The sequence below is a fragment of the Triturus cristatus genome, chromosome 2_1 (assembly GCF_964204655.1).
Source record: "Triturus cristatus chromosome 2_1, aTriCri1.1, whole genome shotgun sequence".
In the NCBI taxonomy this organism is placed as follows: domain Eukaryota; kingdom Metazoa; phylum Chordata; class Amphibia; order Caudata; family Salamandridae; genus Triturus; species Triturus cristatus.
Window position 1 is genome coordinate 664,815,811 of NC_140581.1, and position 27,865 is coordinate 664,843,675.

Below are 27,865 nucleotides of genomic sequence, written 5' to 3' on the forward strand. Positions count from 1 at the left end.
ATTTCCGGTACCCAGGCAAGTGATTTAAAAGGTGACTTTTTGGTGCACGAAGGTAGTTATTAACAAAAAGTCAGTAAGACATTTCATACTCCGACATTTCAATTTGCAATACAATGGAGTTTAGAAATGCTTGTCGATGACGTTTCGATCCCTTTGCGAGTGGTGGGATCTCTTCAGGACAGGAGAATGACAATTAGTTGCCTGGGGGGAAGCCAGTGGATTCAGGTGAGCCACTAATTGAGTAATATGGCCCGTCAGATACGGGTCCGGCCAGATCCTGGAAACGGACAAGGTTCCGAGGGAGCCGGCACGTCCGTGTTTATAGCGTTAGGTAACGCGATGAAGCCTGGGGGCGAGAGCCCAGGTACGGACAACAAAATAGTTGCTGACGAAGTATCGAGGTAGCCGGCACATCCGAGGCAGAGGCGTGTGATAACGCGAATAACCTGGGGAGCGTGCGAGGATCCGGGTAGAAGTGAAGGCTCGGGCTGTGTGATCGACCAATCAAGATGGCTGCAGGTGTGCCATACCTTTGTCATAAGTAAGACTGTTAGCGCTCTAGTTGTTCTTTAAAACACTCTGGGATTTCTGTCATTGGGCTATACTTGGGCTACATCTCGGTGATATTTGTGCTACATTTGGGCTCTTTTGTATCTGGTGGCCATCTTGGGAGACTTGTTATGAAGTTTCCTAATTTCCTCATTTACTGCAGTCTCCTCAGTAGGCATACTGTCAGTTTTTTACTTTGATTCAATGAAGAAGGCATTCAGATGTGTCGCACATTTGCCATAAATTCAGAATGTTAGCAGTCTAGTTGCTCATTAGATCACTGTAGTAAAGCTACTGCTCACCAGGGAAGTCTGCTGCTGGTATTGAAAGTGCATGTTTCAGTCTGCATGTCAGAATTCTTTAATGAAATAGAAGAGGATTTGAGAAGTCACTCAAAATGTGCCCTAATTTTTCTATTCTGCAGCACTAATCATACATTCTATGGCAAAATTAACCCTCTCATTTTGTTCCTTTTTAAATTAAATGTTTTAAATGTTACCACTTTATTCCAATCAAGATGGCTTCAGGTGTGCCATACCTTTGTCATAAGTAAGACTGTTAGCGCTCTAGTTGTTCTTTGGAACACTCTGGGAAGCTGCAGTAGAACACAAAGGAATCAACTGACAGTCTCTGCCCTTGTTGGATGTACATGTTTTACTGAGAATGTCAGACTTCATTCTCACATGACTGAGAAAGATAATGTGAATTTACAGAAAATATGCTCTCAGTTTAGCTTATAGATCACCTTCCAAACCTCTGTGGGAAAAGCATGTGAAAATAGTTTTCTCTCAAACATGATTCATGATATCCCAGCAGAAGGCTTTTTCACATGGTAAAATCACCTTAGAACATACTACAATTCCTAAAATGAGTATGGTACCATCAACAAATGATTTATAATGTAACTAAAGTCTTAAAACCTTCTATTAACTGCAATGCTTTTTAATGAGGTGCTATCATGTATGTTGGTCCCAAGATGGCTGCCAACACTTCTTGGATGAAGTGCTGACAGCCAATCAGATCTCACAATGAGATGTGTGGTTAGGCTCCGCCCAGATATGTATATGATTTTACTTTTGATTTTCTCAGGAACTACTGAACGGATTTACACCATATATGCAAAAGGCACATGCCTGACCTGAGGACTACCTCTTTGCCAAATTTCAAGTAATTCTGTTCAGCCGTTCTGGCTGTAGCTATGTCTAAAGGTCCTATGGAAAAATGCATGGGGAAAATGCGTTTTGGGACCCCCCTTCTTTCTCGGCCCCCGCTTGACGAATCACCCCGAGACTTTCAGGGTAGGAGCTGAACGGAGCGCCCCATTAGTTTTGAAAATTTCACGAGGATTCGTCAACCGGCGCCAAAGTTATTCAAAATAGAATTTTGAGATTTCCTATGGAAACTAGGTTGTAACTATAACTATCTACTGGCGACCGCCAGTAGATAATATATATATATATATATTTAGGTAGACTTCAAGTTTTATCACTTAGTACAACAGTATATTGTTTTTATGCAGTCGAGCCTGGGACTTACAGGTCACACTGACGGAGGGATGGTCCTACAGGCTCCTCCACCCAGACAGACCATGGGGCATATTAGTGCTACCATAAATACTACGTGTTCATCAATAACCGTATGTATATAACCAAGTGCGCTCAATAGGCGCACGTAATTAGTCTAATTTTTCACCTTAATTTAGGTTTCTGCACGGAGTGGTACACGTGTGGCTGTATCCCGTGCTGTCCTGAAGAAGAGGTTAGGGGATACCTCGAAACATGTTGACAAAATAATAGGCAATATAACCACATAACAGTTATATTTTTCCTGTTTTTAACCCCTTTTTAGGTCTCGCTGGCGTTGCAGCGCGAAGCGCTGCCGCCAACGAGAACTATTGTTGCTGTGATGTCTCAAGGGAGACAGACCGGGGCACGCGCAGCGATCGGGGTCTGTGGACGCTCTTGCGCAGACGCACACGCACAGACACACGCGCGCGCGCACACACCTCGCCACCGCCCACCCTGTTCTTTCTACGGTCACGGACACCAGTCTTCTAGGCACACCTTCAATCCAGGAGTTCACACAGGCTCCAATGGACCATCTACTGCTCTTGTAATAAGGAGAGGGGGGAACCAACCCATAGTACTAACACACTGCACTCAGTCTGAAAACCGGTGCAGCGCCCAAATCGTGGAAGCCACCACCTGTCTGCAGAGTGATACCCGGGCTCAGAAAGAGCGGCAGGGGCCCCCAATTGGAACAACTAAAGGGTCGGTGCTTGCAGCCCGGCCGAGAGTTCAGAGTGCGGCGGCAGTCCTTGTATGGGTATGAAGTTCAGGGTCGATCTTAGGAATGGGAAAGGACACGACCTCCGAGTCTTACCACCTGTGGGCCTTTTTGACAGAGAACCCCGGCACTTCTTACCTCTTACTCCTGAGTTGTGACCCGGCCTCTCCTTGGGCCGGAACGCCGCTTTGGGTTTCTGGTTCGTCAGGCAGCCCGCCCCAGTAACATACGGAACACGGGTCTCTGCCTGAGGCCTCCTCGCACTCTTGTCCCCTGACTCCTGTCAGCGGCGCGCGAAACCACGACGCGGGAACCCGAAATGAACGCCGGTCTCCCACCTCAGCTAGCCACACACAATGCACGTAGGATGACGCCAATAACGTCACAGGTACGCACGGGCGCGCACACAAAGGAACCCATGCTGAAGGTAAGGAAGTGTCTCGTTAAAGAAAGACTTGAGGACACAATACTGAATAGCTGAGATTTAAATCAAGACTACATAAAGGGACAAAATATTTTGTGACATTTTGCTGGTTCGCTAAAGGACAAACACATAGTTCCCTTGTTTAATGCTTGGATTCGTTATTTTTTAATGAGGCAGATGAAGATCGCACTGGTTCAACCGTACCTATATAACATGCATTTTAACTACTTTAAGTGTCCAAAGAAGGAGCCAGCCCTCTACGGCAATTTTGGAGTAGTGGGTTATCAAGAACACATTCGGGTGCAGGGAAAGGGCCCCATCCGCCCTCTTCCTAGAGACTTACAACCTTTTCTCTCCCTCAGCATGTTTCTGCTTCTTCTGGGCCAGCCGCCCCTTGGCTGGGTCTTCTGCCTAGATATACTTAATTATCATAAACTCACTCTTCCTGGGTCCTTGTTTATTTCTGTCTGCAGCTAGGTCGCTTAGCACCCCTGTATGCCTGCAGTCTGTGTGTCTTCGATGTTCTGACGTCCTCCCCTTTGCTCGTATGTTGCTTTCTTAAGCTACCTATGTACCATGTTCACTGCTGATGTGTATATCCACCTCTTCTGTTGTCTGTGCTTGATTCGCATGCTTGTATATGCATCCTCAACAGTACATTATCGTCATAATATGTAAATTGCTATAACTTTTGTACAGTCTTCTGCTGGTGGGTCTTCTCTTGTTCCAGGGTATAGTTCATAGGTCCCTTCTCTGCTCAATATGCTTGCCTGTTGTTATGTTTGTGTAGTCCAGCAAACTTGAATGATAAAACAAAGTAGGAGGCGAAGAATATACTGGATTGTGTCTGTCTGATACTGCGTGTTGTGCTTCCATCTGCACTCTCCGTTGCTGTGTCGACCCACCTCTTTTGCTGGATGTGCTTTCCTGTCATGTCTCCCTTCACGCTGTTTACACTTTGAGTGCTGATTGGAGGTTTATCCACCTCTGCTGTGGGGCCTTACCCTTGCCACTGCACCACTGCATGCTCCCTTTACAGCTAATGCCTCGTGATCCCCTTTTGCTACCGAGTTTTTTTTTTCCTGTCCTGTGTCCAATTGTGCTCTGTTTAAAGATTACTGCTTGGCCCCTCATCTGTTATCCTTTTACACTGTTGACACTGCTGCTGGAGTCATGGTAATGACGTTGCTTCTTTTGTTTTTCTGACCTGTAACATTGCATACTTTGAGAATCTAGGGTATTTATCTCTTCCTTCCGCATGTGTCCACCTATTGTATACTGCAGATTAATTACTCTACTTCTCTGGTTCTTGATTCCTTAAGTCTCTACGTATGTAGTGTTTGCATTTTCTTATTGTATTCCTTTGCTGCTAAGTACCTCCTTCACCCACTGTGTGTGCTGTTAATTGTTCACCCAAGTGTATCCCTTCACAGACCGTGTGTGCTGCTGTTTATTCACCCCTCGCTGCTGCAGTGTACTGCATACACTGAGCTGCCAACTGCGTTAATCCCGCTCTGCTGCCTTCTGTTTGCTTTTTCCTCCTGAGTTCCTCCTTACATGCTGGTGATTAAATGTGGATCCATTTCGGTTCCTTGACCCGCCCCTCCTGTATGCCTTTTCACTGTCTACAGTGGGTGCTAGTGATTGTTTGCTGCTTCACTCTCTACGTGCATTGTCTACTGAATACTTGTTTACTGCTGTTTGCTTCATCACAACGCACTCCTTCCAACACTTTGTAATGCTGAATTCATGTTTATTTATATCTGCTCACCTGTCTTGTACTCGTTCACCTACTGTTTACATTTTGTGCTGCGGTTTCCATATTTGTTCCTTTCTGCGTCCCCTTTTCTGCGCCTTTTCTCACACTGCCATTCAACCGTTCAAAATAGTTATGTGAATGCAAGAGGCAGGGATTAAGCATGTTTTCGTTTTTTACTGCACTTGAGGATAGTGTTTGAAGTCAGATTTACAGCTGGGTTCCAGTTTGTCTCAAACCTCACAGACTGCTATATTCCACTTTCGCCCCCCTCTTCAGCTTTGCTATTTTATCATTGCAACTTGTTGAACTGCTAAATCGTACTACATTCAGCTGGCACATTATACACCCTTCGCTGCATACTCTTTTGTATCTAGCAGACAATCTTTACAGCCTAGCTACATTCTCCAAAAATAATTTTTTTATCTGTTGTCCACAGGCACTCCTTTGAGAGTTGCTGATAATCATGTTGTAGTTAAAGGTAGGCGGATCGGCAGAGTAAGAGGTAGGTCGGAAGCCCGAATCGCGCACCGGCAACTGACCATCGGCACGCACAATAGCGTTTTGCCCAGACCGATCTGATTGTAGCCAGACACGTTACTAATTTTGGGTCTTTCCCCAGGAGATACCCTGCATATTTATGTAAGGTATACAGGGCATGGTGCACATATCTCACAAGCCCATCCTTGTTTGAGGAGATAAAGTTGAATTGGTCCTGATGAAATGCCGTGATCCTTGTGGACAGTAGTAGGCATGACACATGTCGACCCTTGACTTCTACTAATCAGAGCCAAGATAGACCATTATATCTATCATTAACTTAAACCCACGTTTTTAACCATGACGAAAGGACCCGACAACTAAAATAGTTTTTGGATCCTGCTAGTCATTTTTAACACACACACTCCTCTCATTCAACACACATCTACACACCACATCCAAACCTCACTCCTCACGTCGGCAAAAAAGAAAAGAACTCCGGCGAAGAGCCCCCATGAGGGACCCGTTGGGCATTGCAGGGCCTGCCCAATGAGGAGCTGCCCGATGATCAAGCATGACACCTTTCGGGTTGTTTGAGGACCCTTGCTCATAACAGAAGCAGTCCCCTGGATTTACCACACTGGGAGACCTAGATCCCTGCACAGGAATTTCACACTGCTTGTTTTAAAAGCATTGCCATTTACAATGCCAATAGCTCCAAAACGCGCAGTTGCGAGACCTATTGCATTGTAAATGCTTGTTATCTTACCAGCTAGGAGTAGGAATAAATTGTTAACTAACTAGTTAGGTATTTTTAACTAACACAAACACCACTCCCCCAACACTGCACAACACATAGTTTCACACAAAAAAGTGCTCCTGCGTAAATCTCGCAAGTCGTAGAACGCCTCAAGCAGTAGATGCTTGGGATGGCCCCAATGATGAAGCATGTCACCTAGGGGCAACCCTGGGTGAGTGAGGCGACTCTAGAAAAGCATTTTTCTTTTCTAAATTATTGAGGCTCACCAATTTGGTTGACTTAGGCTAGTTTCTCATGATCCATAATCTATGGCTCAATTGAGTGTATTGTTTTTACCCACCATTTTCTAAGGGTACTTAACTTACCTACAACACTTCTTGCTATCCTGATTCAAGCATGTGAATATATGAAGGATCCAATACTGGATAAGAGAATAAGTTACTTACCTGTAATTGCAGTTATCCAGCAGTATTTGTATATTTTATAGATTCACTTGAGACCCACCCTCCTACCCTAAGGGGCTCCCCTTATTGCTCGGAATAATGTATTCCCACTTGTGCCTGAAAATCTAGGGATTCAGCCGCTGTTGTGAGTGTTGTGGAGAGTGCTTTTTCCTGATTTCTTATATTTGAAGTTTGGCCTTTTTTAAATTAAGGACATAGGTAGGCTATTAAAGTGACATTTTAATGCCATATGTTACTATATTATACTGATTTACCATGGTACCATGGTACTCCCACTTTGACTATGGAGAATGACTTAAGCATGTGAATCTATGAAAGATACCAATACTGGATAACTGCAATTACGGGTAAGTAACTTATTTTCTTCTTTATACACAGAATATATTGTAATATCTATCCCTAAGAAAAACAGTGAACGTTAAAGTGAAAATATTATTGAATTTGATAGCGAAGCAGGCTGCAGAGAAAATGGGGTTTGCCAAGCAAGACCAGAGAAGGTTGAGTAATGTGGCTTTCTAAAGCCGGGTGGTGAGGCGATCCCTGAATCAGTTGGCACATAGCAACTTTGGAGATTTTCCTACTGTTTAATATATACTGCTGTTTGCCTATAAAGGACACTCTTTTTCCGTAACTTTGTACTTCACCTTTTTGAAATACAGAAACCTTCTTCCTAGTTTTGTTTCTTACAATTAAAATAGAACAGAAATGACATCTGAGCTTTCAGTAAAAAAATATTATTAGGGGTAATGTGAGATCAAATAGACCCGGATGTGCTAAAGTAAACCTAAGATTCCTCATCGCGTCTTCTTTTATTAGCTGACTTGCCTTTGCTGTCATTGACGAATGGTAAAAATAATGAAAATTGTATCAGCCCTTTGGAAAGTTTTAAAATGGATGCAGATTGCTTGTCCTGCGTGCCACGGAATATACCCTTTTCAGTTTATGGACCACCTTCTCATTTTTACCCAATGTTCTGTTTCTTTTTTAGATGCTGAATGTTTATGACATGCTTCCTTTTGATAATCCAGATGGTGGTGTTTGGAAACAGGGATTTCAAATTACATATGAGGAGAACGAATGGGACAGTGAGCCTCTTCAGGTGTTTGTTGTGCCACATTCACACAATGACCCAGGTAATATCAGCATACATTTACTGAAAACGATTTGTTAATCACATTTTCCTAGCGGCCTAACTCATCAGTGTAGCAGGTACAGGGTAACCAGAGTCCATGAATATGAGGGGCTCACTGCACCCCTATCATGGCAGTCTTTTAGTACCCAACCAGATGGTATAGGGGCTATTTTCCTTGCTTGTCTTACTTGCCTTACTACGTCACTGTATGCTCCGTTTGAGGAAAATTCTACTACCACAAAAAGGCACTGCTTTCAAATGCACACTATACACATCAGGATAGAAGCTTAATTTTTATTTTGTTTTTCTCTTTTTCTGTGCTGTGATGAAAGAGCTACTGTGTACTACAAAGGAGTTCCGGACAGTGTTACCACTTTGTGCTAGCTGAGCAAATGAGTGGGTTTTCCTCAAGCTAATGCTGAGATACATCATGCTGAAGAGGCTTATCCTGCAGTTCCTTTTATTGTTAGTAAAGGTCTGCTGTCAATCCAGATAAACAAAAAAAGTTGGACTTTAGGAAACCACGATCAAAGAGCAGCAGTTCTTTTGATTTGTTGAAAGCGCCTCCCTCTTCATGACAGTTTATTTCACTGTGCACCTCTAAAGTACTCTAGTTGTAATGTATCCTATAACGTCTAACCAATAATTTAACACTATCATTAAACTAAGCCTACTGTAATGGAAAGTCTAGGTTTGAATGACTTTAATGCTGAACTGTGTAGCATATAAGAAAACAATGAATGTGGCCATAAAGTTGAAAATAACACTAGAAAGCTTTTGCACAGAATGAGGTTTGCAGGCAGGAAAGATTCTCAACAAATTCTGAATACTCTCTTCTGGTCAAAGTACTAGTTAGTGTTTAATAAAATGTCTATCGGTAATCACTAAAGAGACTAGGAATCCTGTTATTCCAGTGTTTAGTGATTTCTGATCTTTCAAACTCCACCTCTGATAAAGCTTTCTACGAATGTGAATAGTACCCTAACCCACTCTCTGAAATTATGTAGCTTTTTGTTTTGGACTATATCATTATAACCTGCTGCAGAGGGCAATACTGGTTAACTGCCCCCTACTCCAATTTTTGTGTTGAAAACTATTTTGAGTTTTGTAATCCAGCAACACAAATACAATCAAAGAATAGCAGCAAAATAGTCATCCATTTTAGAATATATCTGATACTATAGTAAGTAAAAATGCTTACCTGTACTAGCATTCTATACTAACCATAAATTAGCAAACCTAAAACATATTTAGGATTACCTATATAATATTATCTTATACAGTTTTATATTTGATAAACTAGCTAATATTAACAAAAAACATCCAGAGTCTTTCAGATAAAAGATGCAATAAAAAGTGGCCACTTATTTAAAGGGAATTCATTTTAATTTCTTTTAAATAATATCCACTTTCACCAGGAATTTGGGGATATATAGTAAGCAGATTTCCAATTCCCAGTAATTAATTTGATAGCAGAAGAAATTAATAAACTATATAATCTAAAATCTATATAAAAGAGTGAAAATGTAACAAATGAATATTTACCAATAATAATTTCATATGTAATGGGATGATCAATATGAAAAAGTTGATTTTACACCTGACAGACCAAAATTTTAAAATAACTTGATACTCAATTAGCATATATTTCAAGTAGCCCGGTTCTGTTTTTCAATTCCAGCAATATGGTTTCTCAAACGTTTTACATTATATAACTTAGCAAGAGTCCAATAACAGTTATTCAGTATGAAAGAATTTATCAGACATAGAAGATTAAAGGAAATTTGATATATTACAAAACCGGATTTTTTCCACATTTGACATAGAATAAATAGTTAATGTCTGAGATGGGATGCCAGGATTTACATGGGAATTAACAAAATAAATTATATTCATTCAAGACAGATATATCCACAGTAAATGAGGGTGTATACTTTTGAAATACAAATTTATGTAAAAGATTCTATTACAAAAAAGGGTACAAAATATAATACACTTACATACAAAAGTAACTAAGAACAGATAATCTCCAAATGGCGGCGTTTCTGCTAAGGCGCGCCGCAGTCCGGATTGTAACAGTGAATTTGGGGGGCCCCTAGCAGGGCCTCATGTCCCTCCATGGCCTCCGCTATGAGGCCTGGGCAAACAACCATGAATCGTGTGGTCCTGCCACACGGTGAATGGCTTTTTTAAAAGTGTATTTTTTTTCTATTGTGCCTTGTGCTGCATCTTGCAGCACAGTCTGCAAGAGAAAAAAGAAACTTTCCGACCGCCATGAAGGCGGTCGCATTGTAATAATGGAAGCAGGACAGCTGTCTCCTTGTCAGGCGGTCCTGTTCCCGCTATGATGTCAGGACATCGTATTGGGCCTCTTAGTTTTAATAAAAAGTTTCTGAAATTGTTTAGCTATTTCCATGGCAGAGAGAAGTAAATGCCCATCTGAATTTCTTATAGCATGTATCTTTTTTTAAAATTCATATGTAATTAGCAAAAATGCTTGTTTTGCAATGCTTGCTTTGAATTGGAAATAGACCTTTTGTTTGCAAATAAGACCTGCTCTTTATACTAAGTTAAAGTATTATATTCATATCTTAAATTTTAAAATTGTGTTTTTGACTTGAATGTCTGCAGATGATAGACACATCAGATAGACACGAAGATGATAGACACACCAATTCACCAGTGTTTAATTTAGTTGCAAATGCCCAGCCTCAACTCAAACTTCTCTTCATGAATCTGCCCGAATTTGAAAATCAAAGAGGAAACTCAAGATACTATGTGTCTGTCAAATATTGCACAAATGGTGCTAAAGTTTGAAGCATACCAATAAATGACTTTTCAGCTGACCAGCTATAGAAAGATGTACAAAGCTATACAAAGGCAAGCCCTCCCATCACTTTTGTCAAAGCTAATCTCTCAAAAACTACAGGCAGATACCAACAAGAGCCTGCTTTCTGTGTAAAGATCTACTTTAAAGTTCTACTTCTTGGTAAATGTGGTGTAAATCAATTCAGTGCAGTGGTTTTGGCTGCAGGCGCAAGCACGATTTCCTGTGGAAGCCAAATGGAAAACAAATCATTCTTTTGACCACCTCACTCCCATAATCACCCCTACCCCCTCCATTGCTTATTAACCTTACAAGGAACAGCCCAAAATGTGTATGCCAGGCATTGGTTGATTACTCTCAATGAATGGCAAATTTCGTGTATTTCTATTGATGAAGGTAAAAGTTGTAAGCAAATCAAAAAATTACTTTTCAGTGGAGAATGCAACTGACCTATAAGTACACCGTGCTAACAGTGGGTACTGTTTAGAATGTGCTGGTTGTCTTTATCTTTCATAAATAAATTGATTGTAAAGCAATGAACACTACAGTGAAGGCTACTGGATTTATGCAACTTTTTGGCTGCAGCATTTATTACATATTTATGGATTTACCACATTTATCATATAATCTGCAGAAATGCTTCTAGCTAAAATATTTAAAAATAATACTGCCAGAAAATGGGTTTCTTAATTTGCATTTGTTGCAGCATAATTTAGATAAACGTGTCGCATAGTATTGTTCTTTATGCACGTAATCCTAATAGGACCAACAACAGTAAAACTCTTGAAAAGTAGTTTGGCGGCTGTCATAATGAAGATAAAATCCATATTATATATCAATACATTTTATACAATAAAAGCATCCACACATGTAATATACGTATGTGTGTGTGTGTGTATATATATATATATATATATATATATATTCACTGAAAAAACCATGGGTTTCACACACGTTATAGTTAGGAATTAGCATTTAAAAAACCTTTGAAATTCAGTGAAAAAACCATAGGTTTCACACACGTTATAGTTAGGAATTAGCATTTAAAAAACCTTAGAAATTCAGTGAAAAAACCATAGGTTTCACACATGTTATAGTTAGCTGGACATTTTACTCGTAAAAAACCAATGAAATTGCCCCGTTATAGTTAGTTCAGCTAACTATAACTCGCGCGCCCGCAATGCACTGCTGATGACGTCACATATTACATCACTCATGACATGGTCAGTGACATCACTCATGACATCACTGATGACATCTCAAATGACATCACTGATGACATCACTGATGACATCATCCAGTGAATGTGGGTTTTTCTGAAAATTAAATATGTTTTATATATGTATATCTCAAGGTCGATGGAAGAATAAATGGGTATATAAGTGTCTAAATGGATGATTTGTTTTTGAAAAATTGATTGTGTAACTGACTGATTAAGTGTATCATAGTGAATACATGGCTTAGTGAGTAATGTTTAAATATGTAAATATCTGTATCAGTCTCTCACTTTGTGTATAAGTGGCTGCATGGGTTGGTGAGTAGCTACATGGGTGTCTATATAGGTTATTAGTTGGTTTTTTGAGTATCAGTCTGAGTGTCTGCATGGTTCGGTGGGGGTATTACGTAGTGCATAGGTGCATGAATGAGTGACTCACTGTTTGTATGTGTTGAACACAGTATGTGTGCAGGACTGTATGGGTGGATGAGTGTGTGTATGGGTGTGTTAGTGAGTGAATGACTGTCTCAATAGTGTCTTTATGAGTAACTACATATGTTTTAAACTAGTATATGTGACTATTGGTGTATATAAGTGAGTATATGTGAGAGTGAGAGATTGAAAGAGTTCCTGTATGAATAAGTATGTGTTTCTATAAGTGATTGTTTAAAAGACTAAGTATGTGTAAGTTTCCGTAGAAGTAAGTGTGGTGGTGTGTGTATAACTGTATATGCAAGTAAATGTATGTTTGATTCTTTGTTAGCATGAGTGACTATGTGTGTGAGTAACTCTATGGATGAGTGGCATTGTGTAACAGGATGTATAGGTGTATGAGTACATATGATGAGTGAGTACATGTATGAGTGACTGAATTGGACTGTTGGTGAATGAGTGGATGTGTATGTGGATCTTAGAATTACTGAAAAGGTTGTTTTAACTGGTATTGGTATGTCCATTGTTTTGAACATTGTAGTTTCTATTTTTGAATGTGTGTGTCAAAGGTTATATTAGGGGAAGAGGAGGTCTGCCACTCTATCACAAGGATGATGTCATCAGTGATGTCATCAGTGATGTCATTTGAGATGTCATCAGTGATGTCATGAGTGATGTCACTGACCATGTCATGAGTGATGTAATATGTGACGTCATCAGCAGTGCATTGCGGGCGCGCGAGTTATAGTTAGCTGAACTAACTATAACGGGGCAATTTCATTGGTTTTTTACGAGTAAAATGTCCAGCTAACTATAACATGTGTGAAACCTATGGTTTTTTCACTGAATTTCTAAGGTTTTTTAAATGCTAATTCCTAACTATAACGTGTGTGAAACCTATGGTTTTTTCACTGAATTTCAAAGGTTTTTTAAATGCTAATTCCTAACTATAACGTGTGTGAAACCCATGGTTTTTTCAGTGAATTTGCAAGGTTTTTTAAATGCTAATTTTTTTTTTATTCTTCAATTTTTTCAAACATATTTTTAATTTAATTTTCTTACCTTTTATAAAGACTGCTTTAATTTTTAAAATCCTTAAATATTTTTTTTTAATATATTTTTTAAAATAAACATGTAAAATTTATTTCCAGTTCTTTTTTTTTTTTTTTATTTTTTTTTAGTACGCGTACCGTAAGCTCACGGTAAGCGTACGGTTTACGCAACGTCCGTAATCTAGCTACGCTGCTTGCGTATAGTTACGCACTTTGCGTAGCCGCGCGTACTGCGCGTGGGACGCGTGCGCGCTTACGCCACACGCGCACGTTACGCGGAAGTGCCGGGGAGTGACTGTTATGCGCATGCGCGCAAGCGCGTGTCTTTTTTACGCGCACGCGTACTTTTTGCCGTAAGCGTACCGTAAGCGTACCGTAAGCGTACGGTAGGTCATGTGATCTTGAAACACAACTTTTGATTGGTTGAAACTACTTTCAGTTCTAGAACTCTCCTACACCACACCCATTCCCCTCATTTCTGCTTGTGATCCCTTGGGAGAAGGAGCTGGTTTGTCTTTGGGATACGATGGCAGAACAGCAGAGCTCTTCTGAGAGTGAGGCTAGCACTAGCAGCACTGTCTTGAGGCAGAGATCGAGGAAACAAAAGCCTTCTTATGTTTGGGATTATTTTACTTTTCCAGAAGGCCAGCAAAAGGTGAATGCACCCTTAGTTACTTGCAGGCTGTGTAAGCGTGTACTTTCTAGAGGTAATCCTGACAGGAAGTATTCCTTTGGGAATCACACCATGAAGAGACACCTCCAGGATGTACCCAGAAGGACACATGGTCATCTTTTTGGAGGTAACTCTTCAGAAAGACGAGCCAGTACATCCACAGCAGCTCAGCCTGGACCATCACCTGCAGGGCTTACTCCTTCTTCTGCAGGTCAGGTGAGCCCTTCATCTGTGGGGGGAGAATCTCCTTTTGCTGGCCCTCTGGAAATGAACCCTCGATTTCGGAAGGTTGATATTCATTGCACATTTTGTAAAGATCTAATTTGCCATAGGGAGACCAGTGTTTCCCTAGTGAACAACAAAATAGATCAGCACATTTGTCGCTTTGAATAATTTTCCCATGCTTCCTTTCCTCTGTCCCTGCATGAACACAACGGTTCTTTTAAGAGCCAACCTTATCTTTCATCTTTTTTTTACATATGTTTTTAAAAACTTTTTTTTATTTTTTTTTTACCGTACGCGTACGGTGCGCGTACTTTTTTTTTATTTTTTAAAAAAAACACTAAAAATCATTTATCACATTACATTGTCCTTGAGAGACTACAATTATTATTATTGACTTACCATACTCACTGAAAAAATATTTATTCATTTCTTTTTTAAAAAAATAGTTTTAAAAATGTTTGTAGTTTTCGAAAATTTTCTATATCTATCTGGAAAAAAAGAAAAAAGTATTAATATTTTTAAAACATTTTATAATACAGTACACAATTTCCATTTCTATTATTCATTTCTTAAGTTACCACATACATCCCCTCTCAAACTGTAAACTCACCTTTAAAATTAGTTAGTTGTGAAAGAAATGTGACACTCAAACAGCAGATTATCAGAGCCAGGATCTCTGTTCTTTACACCTCTCTCCTCTCAGCAGAACCAGATAATGGCAAACTTTCCCTCTATTTTTCCACACATATACATGTAAGTTTCAAATCTCAGTGCTTCCCCCTTTTTTTCAAATGTAATCACACATTTCTATTGGTTGAAAACCAACCCTTTTCCAAAAGTACCCTTCCCCCAACTTGACTTCTGCCTGCTACCATAGCAACAGCTCATGGAACACTGCTGTGTGGAGTTAGGTCAGAAGTTCGCCACACAATGTTTCAATTCCACAGAGCAAGAGTGCTTGACTTTTCAAACCTAACAGCAAATCCATAGTACTGTTCTTTGGTAACACATTTTTCTGTACCAATACAAAACATGCTTCTATTAATTTACACATACAGCCTAGTTTTTATTGTAGAATGGTATGAAACAGCCAATCAGTTCTTTTTGTTTTGAAAAAAATATGTATGCCTCCATTTCCAAACTGTCTTTCTTTTCATATTGCCATTCTACTGAAAGACACCTCCTGAGTGCATCCAGTTCTCCTTTGAAGATGTTCACAGTGTGGATTGTAGGGCACAGCTATGTCTTCTGGAGTGAAAAGTTTGCAGAGAAAACAGGTATGGTGAGAGACCTTGCTTTGCCAAATGTAGACATTAAATGGATTGGTCAGAGAGGGTTAAAGTGGCACCAATTGATGCCATTGGTGAAATCCTTCATTCAAATCCAACACCCTGACCTCCTAATAGTGCACTGTGGTGGCAATGACCTAGGCACTTTGACTGGGGTAGGTCTGGAAATGCTTATGAAGGACACCTTTGCACAACTGTTTACACTTTTCCCTAAAACTGCCTTTGTGTTTTCCAACATATGCCAAAGGCAAAAATGGAACTGGTCCAATCATTTCTGTCCGCAGATTGACAAAGCAAGAAAGCACGTCAACAAATCTGTTTCTGCTTTCCTCCGTGACTATGGTATGGGTGCCATTTACCACAACAACTTGCGTTATGACATGCAAGACATTTATAGAGGAGATGGTGTGCACTTCAATGATGAAGGGAACAGAGTCTTCCTCTTGAACCTTAGACTCTGCATCGGTACTTACTTGTAGGTACCACTAAAAAAATGACTTCATAAACACAACAGCTCTTTTTAGAGCTCCCTAATTTCTAAACTCTTAAATCTGCTTTTCATTTATTTATTTTTATTTTTTTTACCGTACGCTTACCGTAAGCTTACGGTACGCGTACCCCGTGATTTTTTTTAAAATCAATAAATGTTTTTTTTGTACTTTTCTGTCCTTCTTTGACCCCCTTACAAATGTTAGGGGGTCTGTAACTCTCCTCATTGCCCCCTTTCCTTGTTTTCTCTGTTTTTTTTCTGAGTGAAACACACAAAATGGCGGCCGCCGCTTCCTGGTTTCGGCCGATTCGAATGTTTACTAAGATCTATGGGCCAATCAGAATCTCCTTCGCGCACGCCATGTTTCTTCCGTACGCTTACCGTAAGCTTACCGTACGCGTACCCCGTGATTTTTTTTAAAAATCAATAAATGTTTGTTTTGTACTTTACAGTCCTTCTTTGACCCCCTCACAAATGTAAGGGGGTCTGTAACTCTCCTCATTGCCCCCTTTTCTTGTTTTCACTCTTTTTTTTTCAGAGTGAAACACAGAAAATGGCGGCCGCCGCTTCCTGGTTTCGGCCGATTCGAATGTTTACTAAGATCTAAGAGCCAATCAGAATCGCGCTCGCGCACGCCACCGTACGCTTACCGTAAGCGTACGGTAAGCGTACCGTAAGCGGGCTCAGATATATATATTGATTTAAAGGCTATTTTCTCAGAATCTACTGAACAGATTTACACCAAACCTACAAAAGGCACTTCCTTGACCTAGGGACTACCTCTCTGCCAAATTTTGAGTAATTCTGTTCAGCCGTTCGGGCTGTAGCTCGTTCTAAAGGTCCTATGGAAAAATGCATGGGAAAAACGCGTTTTGGGACCCCCCTTTTATCTCAGCCCCCGCTTGACGGATCCCCCCGAGACTTTCAGGGTAGGAGCGGAGCGTAGCGCCCCACCTATTTTGAGAAATTCGCGAGGATTCGTTGACCGGCGCCAAAGTTATTCAAAATAGAATGTTGAGGTTTTCCTATGGAAACGTGGTCCTAACTATAACTACCTACTGGCGACCGCCAGTAGGTAATATATATATATATATATATATATATATATATATATATATATATATATATATATATATATATATATATATATATATATATATATATTATCTACTGGCGGTCGCCAGTAGATAGTTATAGTTAGGACCGAGTTTCCATAGGAAATCTCAAAATTCTATTTTGAATAACTTTGGCGCCGATTGACGAATCCTCGCGAAATTTTCAAAACTAATGGGGCGCTCCGCTCCGCTCCTACCCTGAAAGTCTCGGGGTGATTCGTCAAGCGGGGGCCGAGAAAAAGGGGGGTTCCCAAAACGTGTTTTCCCCATGGATTTTTCCATAGGGACTTTAGTCGCAGCTACAGCCCGAACGGCTGAACAGAATTACGTGAAATTTGGCAGAGAGGTAGCCATAAGGTCCATGAAGTGCCTTTTGCAGGTTTGGTGTAAATCTGCTCAGTATTTCCAGAGAAAATAGCATTTAAATCAATATATATATCTGTACGCGCGCAGCGTGCGCGCTGGGTGCGCGCACCTTGCCGTGCGCGAGCGCAATTCTGATTGGTTGTTAGATCTTAGTAAACATTCGAATTGGTCGAAACCAGGAAGTGTCGGCCGCCATTTTGTCTCTCGCACTCTGAGGGGGTGAAAAACAAATGTGGAGAACGTGAAAAGGGGGCAGGGTGGACAGTTCCTGACCCCCTAGCAGTGGTCAGGGGGTCCCAGAAGGACCCCCAAGGGCAACATTTTTTAAAAAAAATTTTTCGAAAAATCGCCGAGTGCGCGCACCACCGAAACGGAAAAAATTATGCGAAGTTCGCGCAGCGTGCGCGCACTCCGTGATTTTTCGAAATAAAAAAAATGTATTTGGCCCTTGGGGGCGAAGTGCTACGTGCCCACCGCGCGCGCACGGCACGAACTGCGTAAAGTGTGCGCGAGGTGCGCAAAGCGCACCGTGTGCCCATTGTACGCGCACGGTGTGCGAAGCGCACCGTGTGCGCACGGCACAAACTGCGTAAAAGCGTGCCCACTGCGCGCGCACGGTGCGCGCGCCGTGAAAGTTTTGTTTAAAAAAATATATTAATAAATACATAACTTAGCATTTAAAAAAACTTACAAATTCACTGAAAAGAGGAGGAGCCAAGATGGCGACCGGAGCAGACGCTTGAGCGCCCGGCTCCGTCGGTCCGTGGCCTCGGACTACTATCCTGATGCCCATCCTCGCCGATTTTCGAGGTGAAACGTGTGCGAAGACGCGCTGACCGTGCTGCCGCTTTCCCGGAGTCTCAGCCCGCCCGGATGCCCGAGTTCTGGGTGCTTTTGTCTTCGGCACTGAAATCCTGCGCCATTGCGGCCTTTGCTGGCCCCCTGGAAGCTCCGCAGTTACCGGACCAGCGAGCGCTAACCTGAGCCCCGCGGTCCCGATCTCCCCTCGCACCACGGATCGCTGCCGGATGAGCCCGGAGAGGGACGGCCGGACACCTTCTGCACCCTGTGCCGGCCGGGCTGGAGCTGTGGGGTGGGCCCCGGTGCGGCGTGTCTCCTGCCCCGCTCTGATGACCGCGCTGTGGGATGCTGCTGTCCCCTTCACCTATTGCCTAGCCAGCGGCGAAGGGAACCTGCGAGAAGAGAAGCGACTGTCGGCCGTTCCCGTTGCGGCGTAGACCTGAGGGGAATTGACTCCTTGCCACGACTCCCCCCCCCCCCCTCGGCCATTGCAACGTATAGCGGCAAAACATGGCGCTGAGTGCCTGCTCGAGGCTGGGGGGTGCTACTCCGGTCTCGCCCGCTGCCCACTTCGCCCTCCCTCTTACGGACACCAGCTCCACGGTGCCGTCCCGGATTGCTGCCGCTGTGGGGGCCCAGCCTCCGCCGACATGCGGCTCCGTTCTGGCTGCCCTGCGGGACTTCCAAATACAGATGTGCGCTGGCCTGCAAGCGCTGAGTGAGCGGCTTGACCCCATACTGTCGGCTGCGGGTCGTGAGCGCACTGTTTGTCATCTACAGGGCGTGGGTCTCCCGGTGCTTTTGTCCACTTGCGGGGACGCAACGGCGGTGTATGACTGTGCTACACTGATGCTTTCACCTGGCGCTCCCGGCGCTCAGGGTACACCGCTCTACACCTCAACTGCGGACACTTTGTCCCCCTGGTCATGGCTGCCTGCCTCATTGTTGCCTGCCTCGCCGCGTCCGCTGGACTATCCTGTTGAGCGATACCTAACGGCGTCGAGGGACCGTCCGTGGTGGTCCACGGCTTACTTTTTGTGGAACTCCTGTACCTTAATTGCCAGGTTTGGATTTTATTTGGTGCAAAGAGGGACCTCAACCGATGGATGGCGGCCATTTCGTGATCCTACTTCACCATCCTTTCACGAGCGGCCATCTTGTCTTTGTCTGCTCGGGACACGGGGCCTTCATGCAGGGGCTGGTTTAATCCCACGCCCGCGATCGGGCCAGGGCTAGACTGACTTCTATTGCCAGGGTTTATGGACGGGCTGGCCTGGGACTGGAACTGTATGTCTGTTTTGCGCGCACTCATCGCGACTTGTATCCATTCGCTTACACTGTGGTGCCATGGTATCTTCGCATGCCGTTTTTTGGATTAGTGGGCTCTCAGTGTGTGGGGGCCATGACTGGCTGATGGTTCGGGGCGCTCTGGTGTCCCGTGGGCTCCTCCCCACCTTCTTTTCTGTTTTCTTATTTTCTTTACTCTATTCCCACTTTCTCTCTTCTCTATATTTCGGGTTCATTGGGCGACAGGCACTATGTCGGGGGGGGGGTAGGCCGTAGCCTCCGCATTGGTGTAGGGTGGGGGGATAATACTCTGTTCTTAATTAGTTCTATGGGCCTTTTTTCTTCTATGTCTCTGCGCTCTACTTTCTTCGATTCGGGGTCCGGGTGTGGGGTGGATCAAGTGGGGGCGGCTCCGGAGGGGTGCGTACTTGCTCATGTGACTATCCTGTTATATTTCGGCACCGCCTCACTGTTTGAGTTTTTTACTTCCATTGTTGTTCTTACTGATGTTGCTGCTCTCCCGTGTGGTGAGGCCATCTTGCGGACTCGAATCTCCTTTGTTCTTATCCTTCATTGACTTTTTTCCTTTGATAAAATACTCTAAAAACTTAAAATTAACCTTCACTTCTCCTTCCCCGGGTGTCAAAGATATCTCCAGTATGTGACTCATAACTCGTTGTTAATCCTGACCATTGACGCACGGGGGATGTAATGTGGGTATCAGTGCTTCATTGTATCGTGGCCGGCCTGACGGTTGTAGGCCCGTATTTGTTCTTTTAAGATGCACAAATAAAGGTTTTTTTTAAAAAAAAAAAAAAAAAAAAAATTCACTGAAAAAACCATAGGTTTCACACACGTTATAGTTAGGAATTAGCATTTAAAAAACCTTGCAAATTCACTTAAAAAACCATAGGTTTCACACATGTTATAGTTAGCTGGGCATTTCCCTCGTAAAAAAACCAATGAAATTCCCCCGTTATAGTTAGTGCAGGCAACTATAACTCACGCGACCGCAATCCGCTGCTGATGACGTCAGATATTACATCACTGATGACATATGTGTCTTTCTGAAAAAAAAAAAATGAAATATATGTATAGCTAAAGATGAATGGAAGAAGACATGGGTAAATAAGTGTCTAAATACAGTGATGTAATATCTGACGTCATCAGCAGCGGATTGCGGTCGCATGAGTTATAGTTGCCTGAACTAACTATAACGGGGGAATTTCATTGGTTTTTTACGAGGGAAATGCCCAGCTAACTATAACATGTGTGAAACCTATGGTTTTTTAAGTGAATTTGCAAGGTTTTTTAAATGCTAATTCCTAACTATAACGTGTGTGAAACCTATGGTTTTTTCAGTGAATATATATATACATATATATGTGTGTGTGTGTGTGTGTGTGTGTATATATATATATATATATATATATATATATATATATATATATATATACACACATACATACACACACACATTAACATACATAAAAACATCACTGTAGGGTTGGCTGCGTTAATCTCACATTCTCTGAAACACTAATTCTTATGTGCTGTTGACACCCTACTCAACGTTTCGACCCTGCCTCTATATTTCATGCCCTGTGTGCCCAATTCGTCCCACATAGGTCAGCCTACAACCAGAATTTTTTCAGTCCAGCACCTGGCAGGTGCCTGGAAAGCTGGTGAAAATCAAAGCACCTCGATGATTTGAGCTCATATTTACAAAGAATTGGCATAGGGCAGTGCCGCAAGTCATTTTGCTCCAACGCCAATTTGAAAGGGCAGGAATGCACCATATTTACAAGATACGGTGCATTCCTGTCCTGGCAGCCAGTGCTGTCGCACAATTAGCAGCCATGCGCCAACGCAGGCACCCTTGCACTAAGGTACAAGGGTGTCTGTATTGTTGGCATTATTGTTTTTGTGCAGAGGGGGTATTTCCCTCTTCCCATGGGTGCTGCAGAATGCAGCACACATTGAAAGAGGAAAAAATGTGACTTTTTTTATTTCTCCCCATTATGCCAGTCCTGGGGGAGAAGCACGGTTTTAATGCAGTCCCAGATTCACACCTTGTTGTAGATCTGGGAATGTGAGAAAAACTAATGGTGTCGCGTGGTAACACCCACTGCAATGCCCATGGCACGCTCTCCGACGCAGTGTGAGGCAATGCAGCGACTTGCACAGCCTTTCCTCACTCCATACCTACAAGGCCATAAAAAAGCCATGAAGGGTGGCTTTACGTGGCCTTGTAGATAAGGTTAAGCCCTGTGCGCTGCAAAAACGCCCATGACCCACCCATGGAGTGCCCCCTTGGCACTAAGTAATGCAAAGCAGAGCTATGCACCTCTTTGCGTTACTTTCAAGTGATTTTCCAGTGTAAAACAGGTTTTGTGCTGGAAAGTAAATAGGTAAAAAAAAAGATTTTGCGTTGATTTTATGCAAACATGGCGTAAAATCTTAGTAAATATACCCCCAAGTGTTCTTATGCAAACTATTTCACAAGGAACTGAATGCAACGTTTTACTCATGCAGTTCATCAATCCTGCCTTAAAATCACTGCAGAAGTTTGGGTCTTGCAGCTACCGTTAGAAATGAAAGACAGGCAGTACTAGCATGGTAAGGTTTCCCCATTATTTATTGCATGTATGTTATTGACGGGAAACAGTCATTACAGCGCTGCTGTTTCCACGCAGAGCCTTTGCACTGTTACCAACCATAGCCTTCACCACATGTTTGTTTTTACAACGTATATGGTGAGGGCATTTGCTGGTAACTGTGGTAAAGGCACCTGCGTGGTCATGAAAATACGTTTTTAAGAAGACTTCTCTCCGTGCCCCAGAGCTCCTCTGTTGCTTCTTGTCATGAGGAAGTTGGTCTGAGTTATTTGAAAGACCATATTGCATTACAATCACTATTCCTCTGGATAAATACCTGGAAGAATCCAGAGGCCACCCTTAGTAGGACAATACTGGCAGATTGTATGAAGCTGGATAATAGCCTAGATATACCCTGGTTAAGGTATGTCAAAACGAGTTTTGTCAAAATGGGTTTCACAGAATACTATACAAACCTTGACACCTTAAAAATGTATTGTCTGCCTCTATTAAGGCACTCTTCTACCAAAGTCATGAGCGGGCCTGCCCTATATGTAATTCGACTGGTCACCCAGAGCTTTACTCCCAGCCACAAAAAGAACCCGCCCTCTATCTGCAAATCGATTTAAATGAAAGGCAGAAATTTTTGTTGACTAGGCTGTGTCTAAAAACTATACATTTCCTAGTTGCTTTCCCTATTCAAGGTTTATGGTTTGCATCACTCCCTGTCTGTCCGTGTGACAGTTTCTCTTGTCAAGGTACTACGCACTTTATTTATTCTGCAGATTTTATACCGCCCAGAGGAAGCAGTTCATTCGTCCGTCATTATTAGTTTTTTAATTATTTTTAGTGAAAAAGGCATGACACATAGGCTCTACCGTTACATGCGAGATGGCAATAAATGTTGTACATGAAATGGAGTTTAAAACATATGTAGCATAAAGTGACATTGACGGCTTCAAATGTACAAAACTAGGTCCCACTGGTAACATCCTCTCTGGGTCTCGGGGATCACAAATCTCTCCCCTGTGGACATTCCAATGCCACCATATTTGTGTCCATTTGTTCAGGCACCCCCTGGCTTCATAGATGGACTTCTCCCTAACCATACACCAGTCCATATCGGCGGGTTCTTTGCCCTCCACAATCGGGCAATATTCCTTTTCGCAACCATCATCCCCAAAGTGACCCATGTTTGTTCCCTGGAGTTCAAGTCAGTAGGGTCCCATATATTCAACAATGCCAATTTAATATTACAGTGGATCTGTTGGACCAACGCTTCCTCCATCTGACGCACCACCCCCTCCTATTAGCTTGTGTATCACTGCGCATTCACCGGAGTGCATTGATAAAAGTCCCCTCCTGACCACATTGTCGCACACAGCTACCATCCGACGTGTAAACCATGCTAACCATCAGGGGCCCGACAAGTAGGATCTATGGAGAAGCTTTAGCTTCACCAGGCGCTCCCGAGGGGAGATGGCCACCTCCCGAGGGGAGGCCACTCACTGCCCCCTGTCACTCATCATCTTCTAGACCAGCCACATCGTGGTCCCACTTGGCTCTCAAGCAGGTCAAAGGATCCGCCATGTTGTTGATAAGTTTTTTTTTAAATGAGTGAAATGGCCTTTTCCGGTAGGTCACCGTCTAAGATCCTTTCTTCGAGTGGGGAGGATTCAGGGAGCTCGCTACCCCTGGAAAGTACAGCTAGCAAGGCATGCCTAATTTTGAGATATCTGAAATATTCAGACTGGGCCAGATCGTATTCTTGCTGTAACCGGGGAAAGGGGATCACATCACCCGACTTCAATAAATCACCCACCGTGGAGATGCCTATGAGGTCCCACCTATCGAAGCCCTTCGAGCAGATCAGTTTACCTAATTGCTCACTGTGCCAGAGTGGCGTGGCCTGTGTGAGTTTTCCTTCCCAGCCTAGACTCTAGTAGCCACCCTCCACACATGCACCGCGTGTCCAGTAGGGTCAGTCAGAGTAGGTACCAAAGATCGTACATATAGAGCACCCTCGAAGCCACCACCTGGGAGGAGCCACCTGTCAATCTGAAAAGATGGGTCCCCCTGTGGTCTGTACATGCATTGGTTGATTGCTGCGAGTTGCGATGCCCAATAGTACTTCCTAAAGTCCGGAAGTCCGATGCCCCCATCAAACCATCCTTGCGTGAGCTTTTGTGTTGCAATACGAGGTGGTTTACCCTCCTACAGCAATTCCCGAACGATACTGTCAATTTTCTTGAAATACGAGGCGGCGACAGGAAGAGGGGTGTTCTGTAATGCATGTAAGAGTGTGGGAAGGGACATCATTTTGAATATGGCCGCTCTTCCCAAATGGGTCAACGGGAGCGATTTCCAGTGTTGGCCGTCCGATTTAAGCCGCACAAGAGGTGGCAGAAGGTTACAATTGTAGAATCTAGATAGATCTTAAGAGACCCAGATCCCCAAATATTTAAAGCCATCGGCTGCCATCGCCAATTGGCAACCCCGGGGGAGGGAAGGCCGTTTGCCTTTAAGGACATATAGCAATGATTTAGACCAGTTTATCGTATACCCCGCAAACCTACCAAACACCTGGAATATGTCTAGAACCACATTTAGGGATGCCGCCGGGGAGGCCAAATAAAGCAAGATATCATCCGCATACAGCAATATGCGGTCCTCCCAACCTGACGTCCATTTAAGACCCCTTATGATGGGGTCCTGGCGAACCCATGTCACCAAAGGCTCTAGGGCCAAGGCGGAGACAAGGGGCAACCCTGTCTGGTGCCTCTGCCGAGAACAAACACAGGAGATTTCCTAATATTAACGACTACTTGGGCAAGCGGTTGATGGTATAAAAGCCGCACCCATTTGATAAATTCGAGCCCAAAACCCAGTTTATGAAGAACTGCGAACATGTAGGGCCATTCGATGGTGTTGAATGCTGAGGCAGCGTCCAGGGATACCACGAACGCTTCCTCTCTAATTGTATCGACGCGGCACAGTACACCGTGGAGCCAGCGCAAGTTGAGGGAGGTATTCTTAGCGGGCATAAATCCCGATTGGTCCGGATGGATCAGGCGTGCGAGAATCCTTCACTAGGATTTTGGCTTCGCAGTTAAGCAACGAGATAGGCCGATAAGATGAACACTTTTTGGCTTGCTTACCCACTTTGTGGTTTACGACTATATTGGCGAGTCGCTGATCCTCAGGAAGCATACCCTCTTTTTTACTTTTGCGGTACATTTCGGTGAGATAAGGTGCCGTCTTGCTCGCCGTGAGCTTGAATAACTCAATAGGTAGACCGTTGGGGCCCGATGCTTTCCCCCCACGCAAGTCTTGGATTGCTTTTTTAACCTCCGCGACTGTGATGTCGCGATCGAGGTCGGAACACTCCTCCTCGGTGAGTAACGGCATTGAGATATCACGTAAACGCGAGGAAACCTCCTCCGTATGCAACATGTGGGATGTGTAAAGCGACTGGTAGTAATGGCCGAAGGCGTCCACAATATCTTGTGGTGCAGTGAGGCGAGCGTGTGAGTCTGTTTCAATCTCAACCACGACCCGCTGAGCCCTATCTCTGCGATCCAGCCAAGCCAGTAATTTACCTGCCTTATTGCCTACGTCGTAGATTCTGCTGTGCGTGGCCCTATAGTACGTCTTGGCAGCCTCCATAGCTAGATTGGAGAACTCCTTGACTTTTATACGCAGTTTCTAACACACTTCGCCGAGTCTTGCGTCCAGACGGCGTCCTCTAGGTCTAAGATTTCAGCCTCTAAGCGCGTCTCGTCTGCTGCCTTCTCCCTGCGCTGTCTGGCGATCTGGGCCAACACCACCCCTCGTATAACGACCTTGTAAGCCTCCCAAAGCATCGCCATCGAGTCAATCGACTCTTCATTTTCCTGAAAGTAAAGATCAGACTCGCTCAGGACCTTGTCCCTAATCTGGGGGTGTCGTGAGGTACCAGGAGTTGATCCGGGCAATACGGCCGACTGTGGACTCGCCCTCCTCTAGGCGACACTGAATGGGTGAATGATCGGAAATCCCCCTAGCTAGGTGTTGTACGTCTCTGACGACGTGGAGTTGATGCGCTAGCGTCCATACATAGTCTATACGGGACATACTGCCATGAGGGCCAGAGAGATAAGTGTACTGTATTTCGGTCGGGTGCAAGCTCCTCCACACATCCACCAGGCCCATCGCTCCCAGAAAGCTGTGAATCCGCCTGCGGGAGGGCAGCAGGGCCCTCTGGCGCCAGCGATCGAGGGAGTCGGAGACAATAGAGTTGAAATCGCCCCCTATCAACAATCTGCCATCGGGTAAGTTCAGAAGGAGGTCCACAAGATCTATGAAGGCCTGAGAGTGCAATCTTGGTGGTATATAGACTGAGAGGAGATTGAGTGTGCGCCCCTCCCAAGTCCCGGAGACAGCCACAAATCTACCCAGGACGTCTGTGTGGACCAAGTCAACAATCATGGGGAACGATTTCCGGACCAATATACCCACTCCTCGGAAACCAGAGCCGAAAGCCGAGTGGACCACCAGCTGAAAACCCCATCGCGACAGGGACTTGCAGGCATTCCCAAGTAGGTGGGTTTCCTGTATGAGAACGACATCCGGGGAGTGATGTTTTAAAAATTGGAGAACCACCCCTTGCTTAATCTTATCCCCCAAGCCGTTGACATTCCACGACAGCAACTTAAGCTCCTGTCTAATGATCGTGCATATCACCTCCTCGTCAAAGTACGCTCAGTCGCGGAGGAAACCTACCAGGGAGGCCCGCAGGAGGAGACATTCCTGTAGACCCCTGGATCTTCACAAATACATATACCAGAGCATGGAACCCATTCCTGTCAATACCTGAAGCCTCTCAAATATGTCATACCTAAACAGGAAAAAAACAACAATACAAATTAGAACAATTCCTCCCCCAACCCCAGCAAGCGCCCAGAACTCGCTAACCGAGACTCCCCCCCCCCCCCCCCCCCCCTCCCTGCATGGCGGTGTCAGAACCTCCCATCCACCCAAACTTGCATGGTGCCTGTTGCCCACCCCTCAAACTTGTGGGTGCGTGTAACTAACCGGGCACCCGTCCCTGAGACATAGACAACTGGTAATCACACATTTAAGCCCAATTCTTTCGTAGGCACCAATCAGTACCAAAACACGTTCTGCCCATCACTATGAAATCTAGGAATCATGGATCAAAAGCAGTTCAGTCACAGAGAGGGTCCTGACTCAGTTTCTGCGGTGAGTGGAAAGTTCCCCAGCCCTCAAAGAGAATAACATACAGACCAGTCATTGAGACCCTCCAGACGCCACCTCCAGTTCCCCAGGCTGTGAACCACCGTCTGATCCATCAGCTCCCTTATCGGCCCTCGCCCTTCGGGCACGGTTGCTCTTCCGGCCCACAGTGCGCCAGCCATCCAACCAGTCCCAGGCCTCCTCCGGGGTGGTGTACCAAGCTTTCCCATTTGATTCCACCCTCAGCTTGGCCGAAAAGAGCATGGCATATTTCAGATCCTTTTCACAAAGCGCTCTCTTGACGTCGAGGAAGCTGCGGTGATGTCTCTGCACTTTAAGGGTGAAGTCTGGAAAAAAGGTGACCCTGCTATTTTGGAAGTCGAATGGGGGCGCCGATCTGGCCGCTTGA

General features: G+C 43.9%; 1 protein-coding gene across 2 annotated transcripts in view; it reads left to right on the forward strand.

Annotated features, from left to right (window-relative positions):
- The window catches only part of MAN2A1 (mannosidase alpha class 2A member 1), a 1,157,125-nt gene that overhangs the window by 156,372 nt on the left and 972,888 nt on the right, over nucleotides 1-27,865 (forward strand). For both annotated transcript variants that reach the window (XM_085632583.1, XM_085632582.1), the window contains one exon: nucleotides 7,708-7,852. In XM_085632583.1, the coding sequence (XP_085488709.1) occupies nucleotides 7,708-7,852 (145 nt within the window). The remainder of the gene's footprint in view (nucleotides 1-7,707; nucleotides 7,853-27,865) is intronic.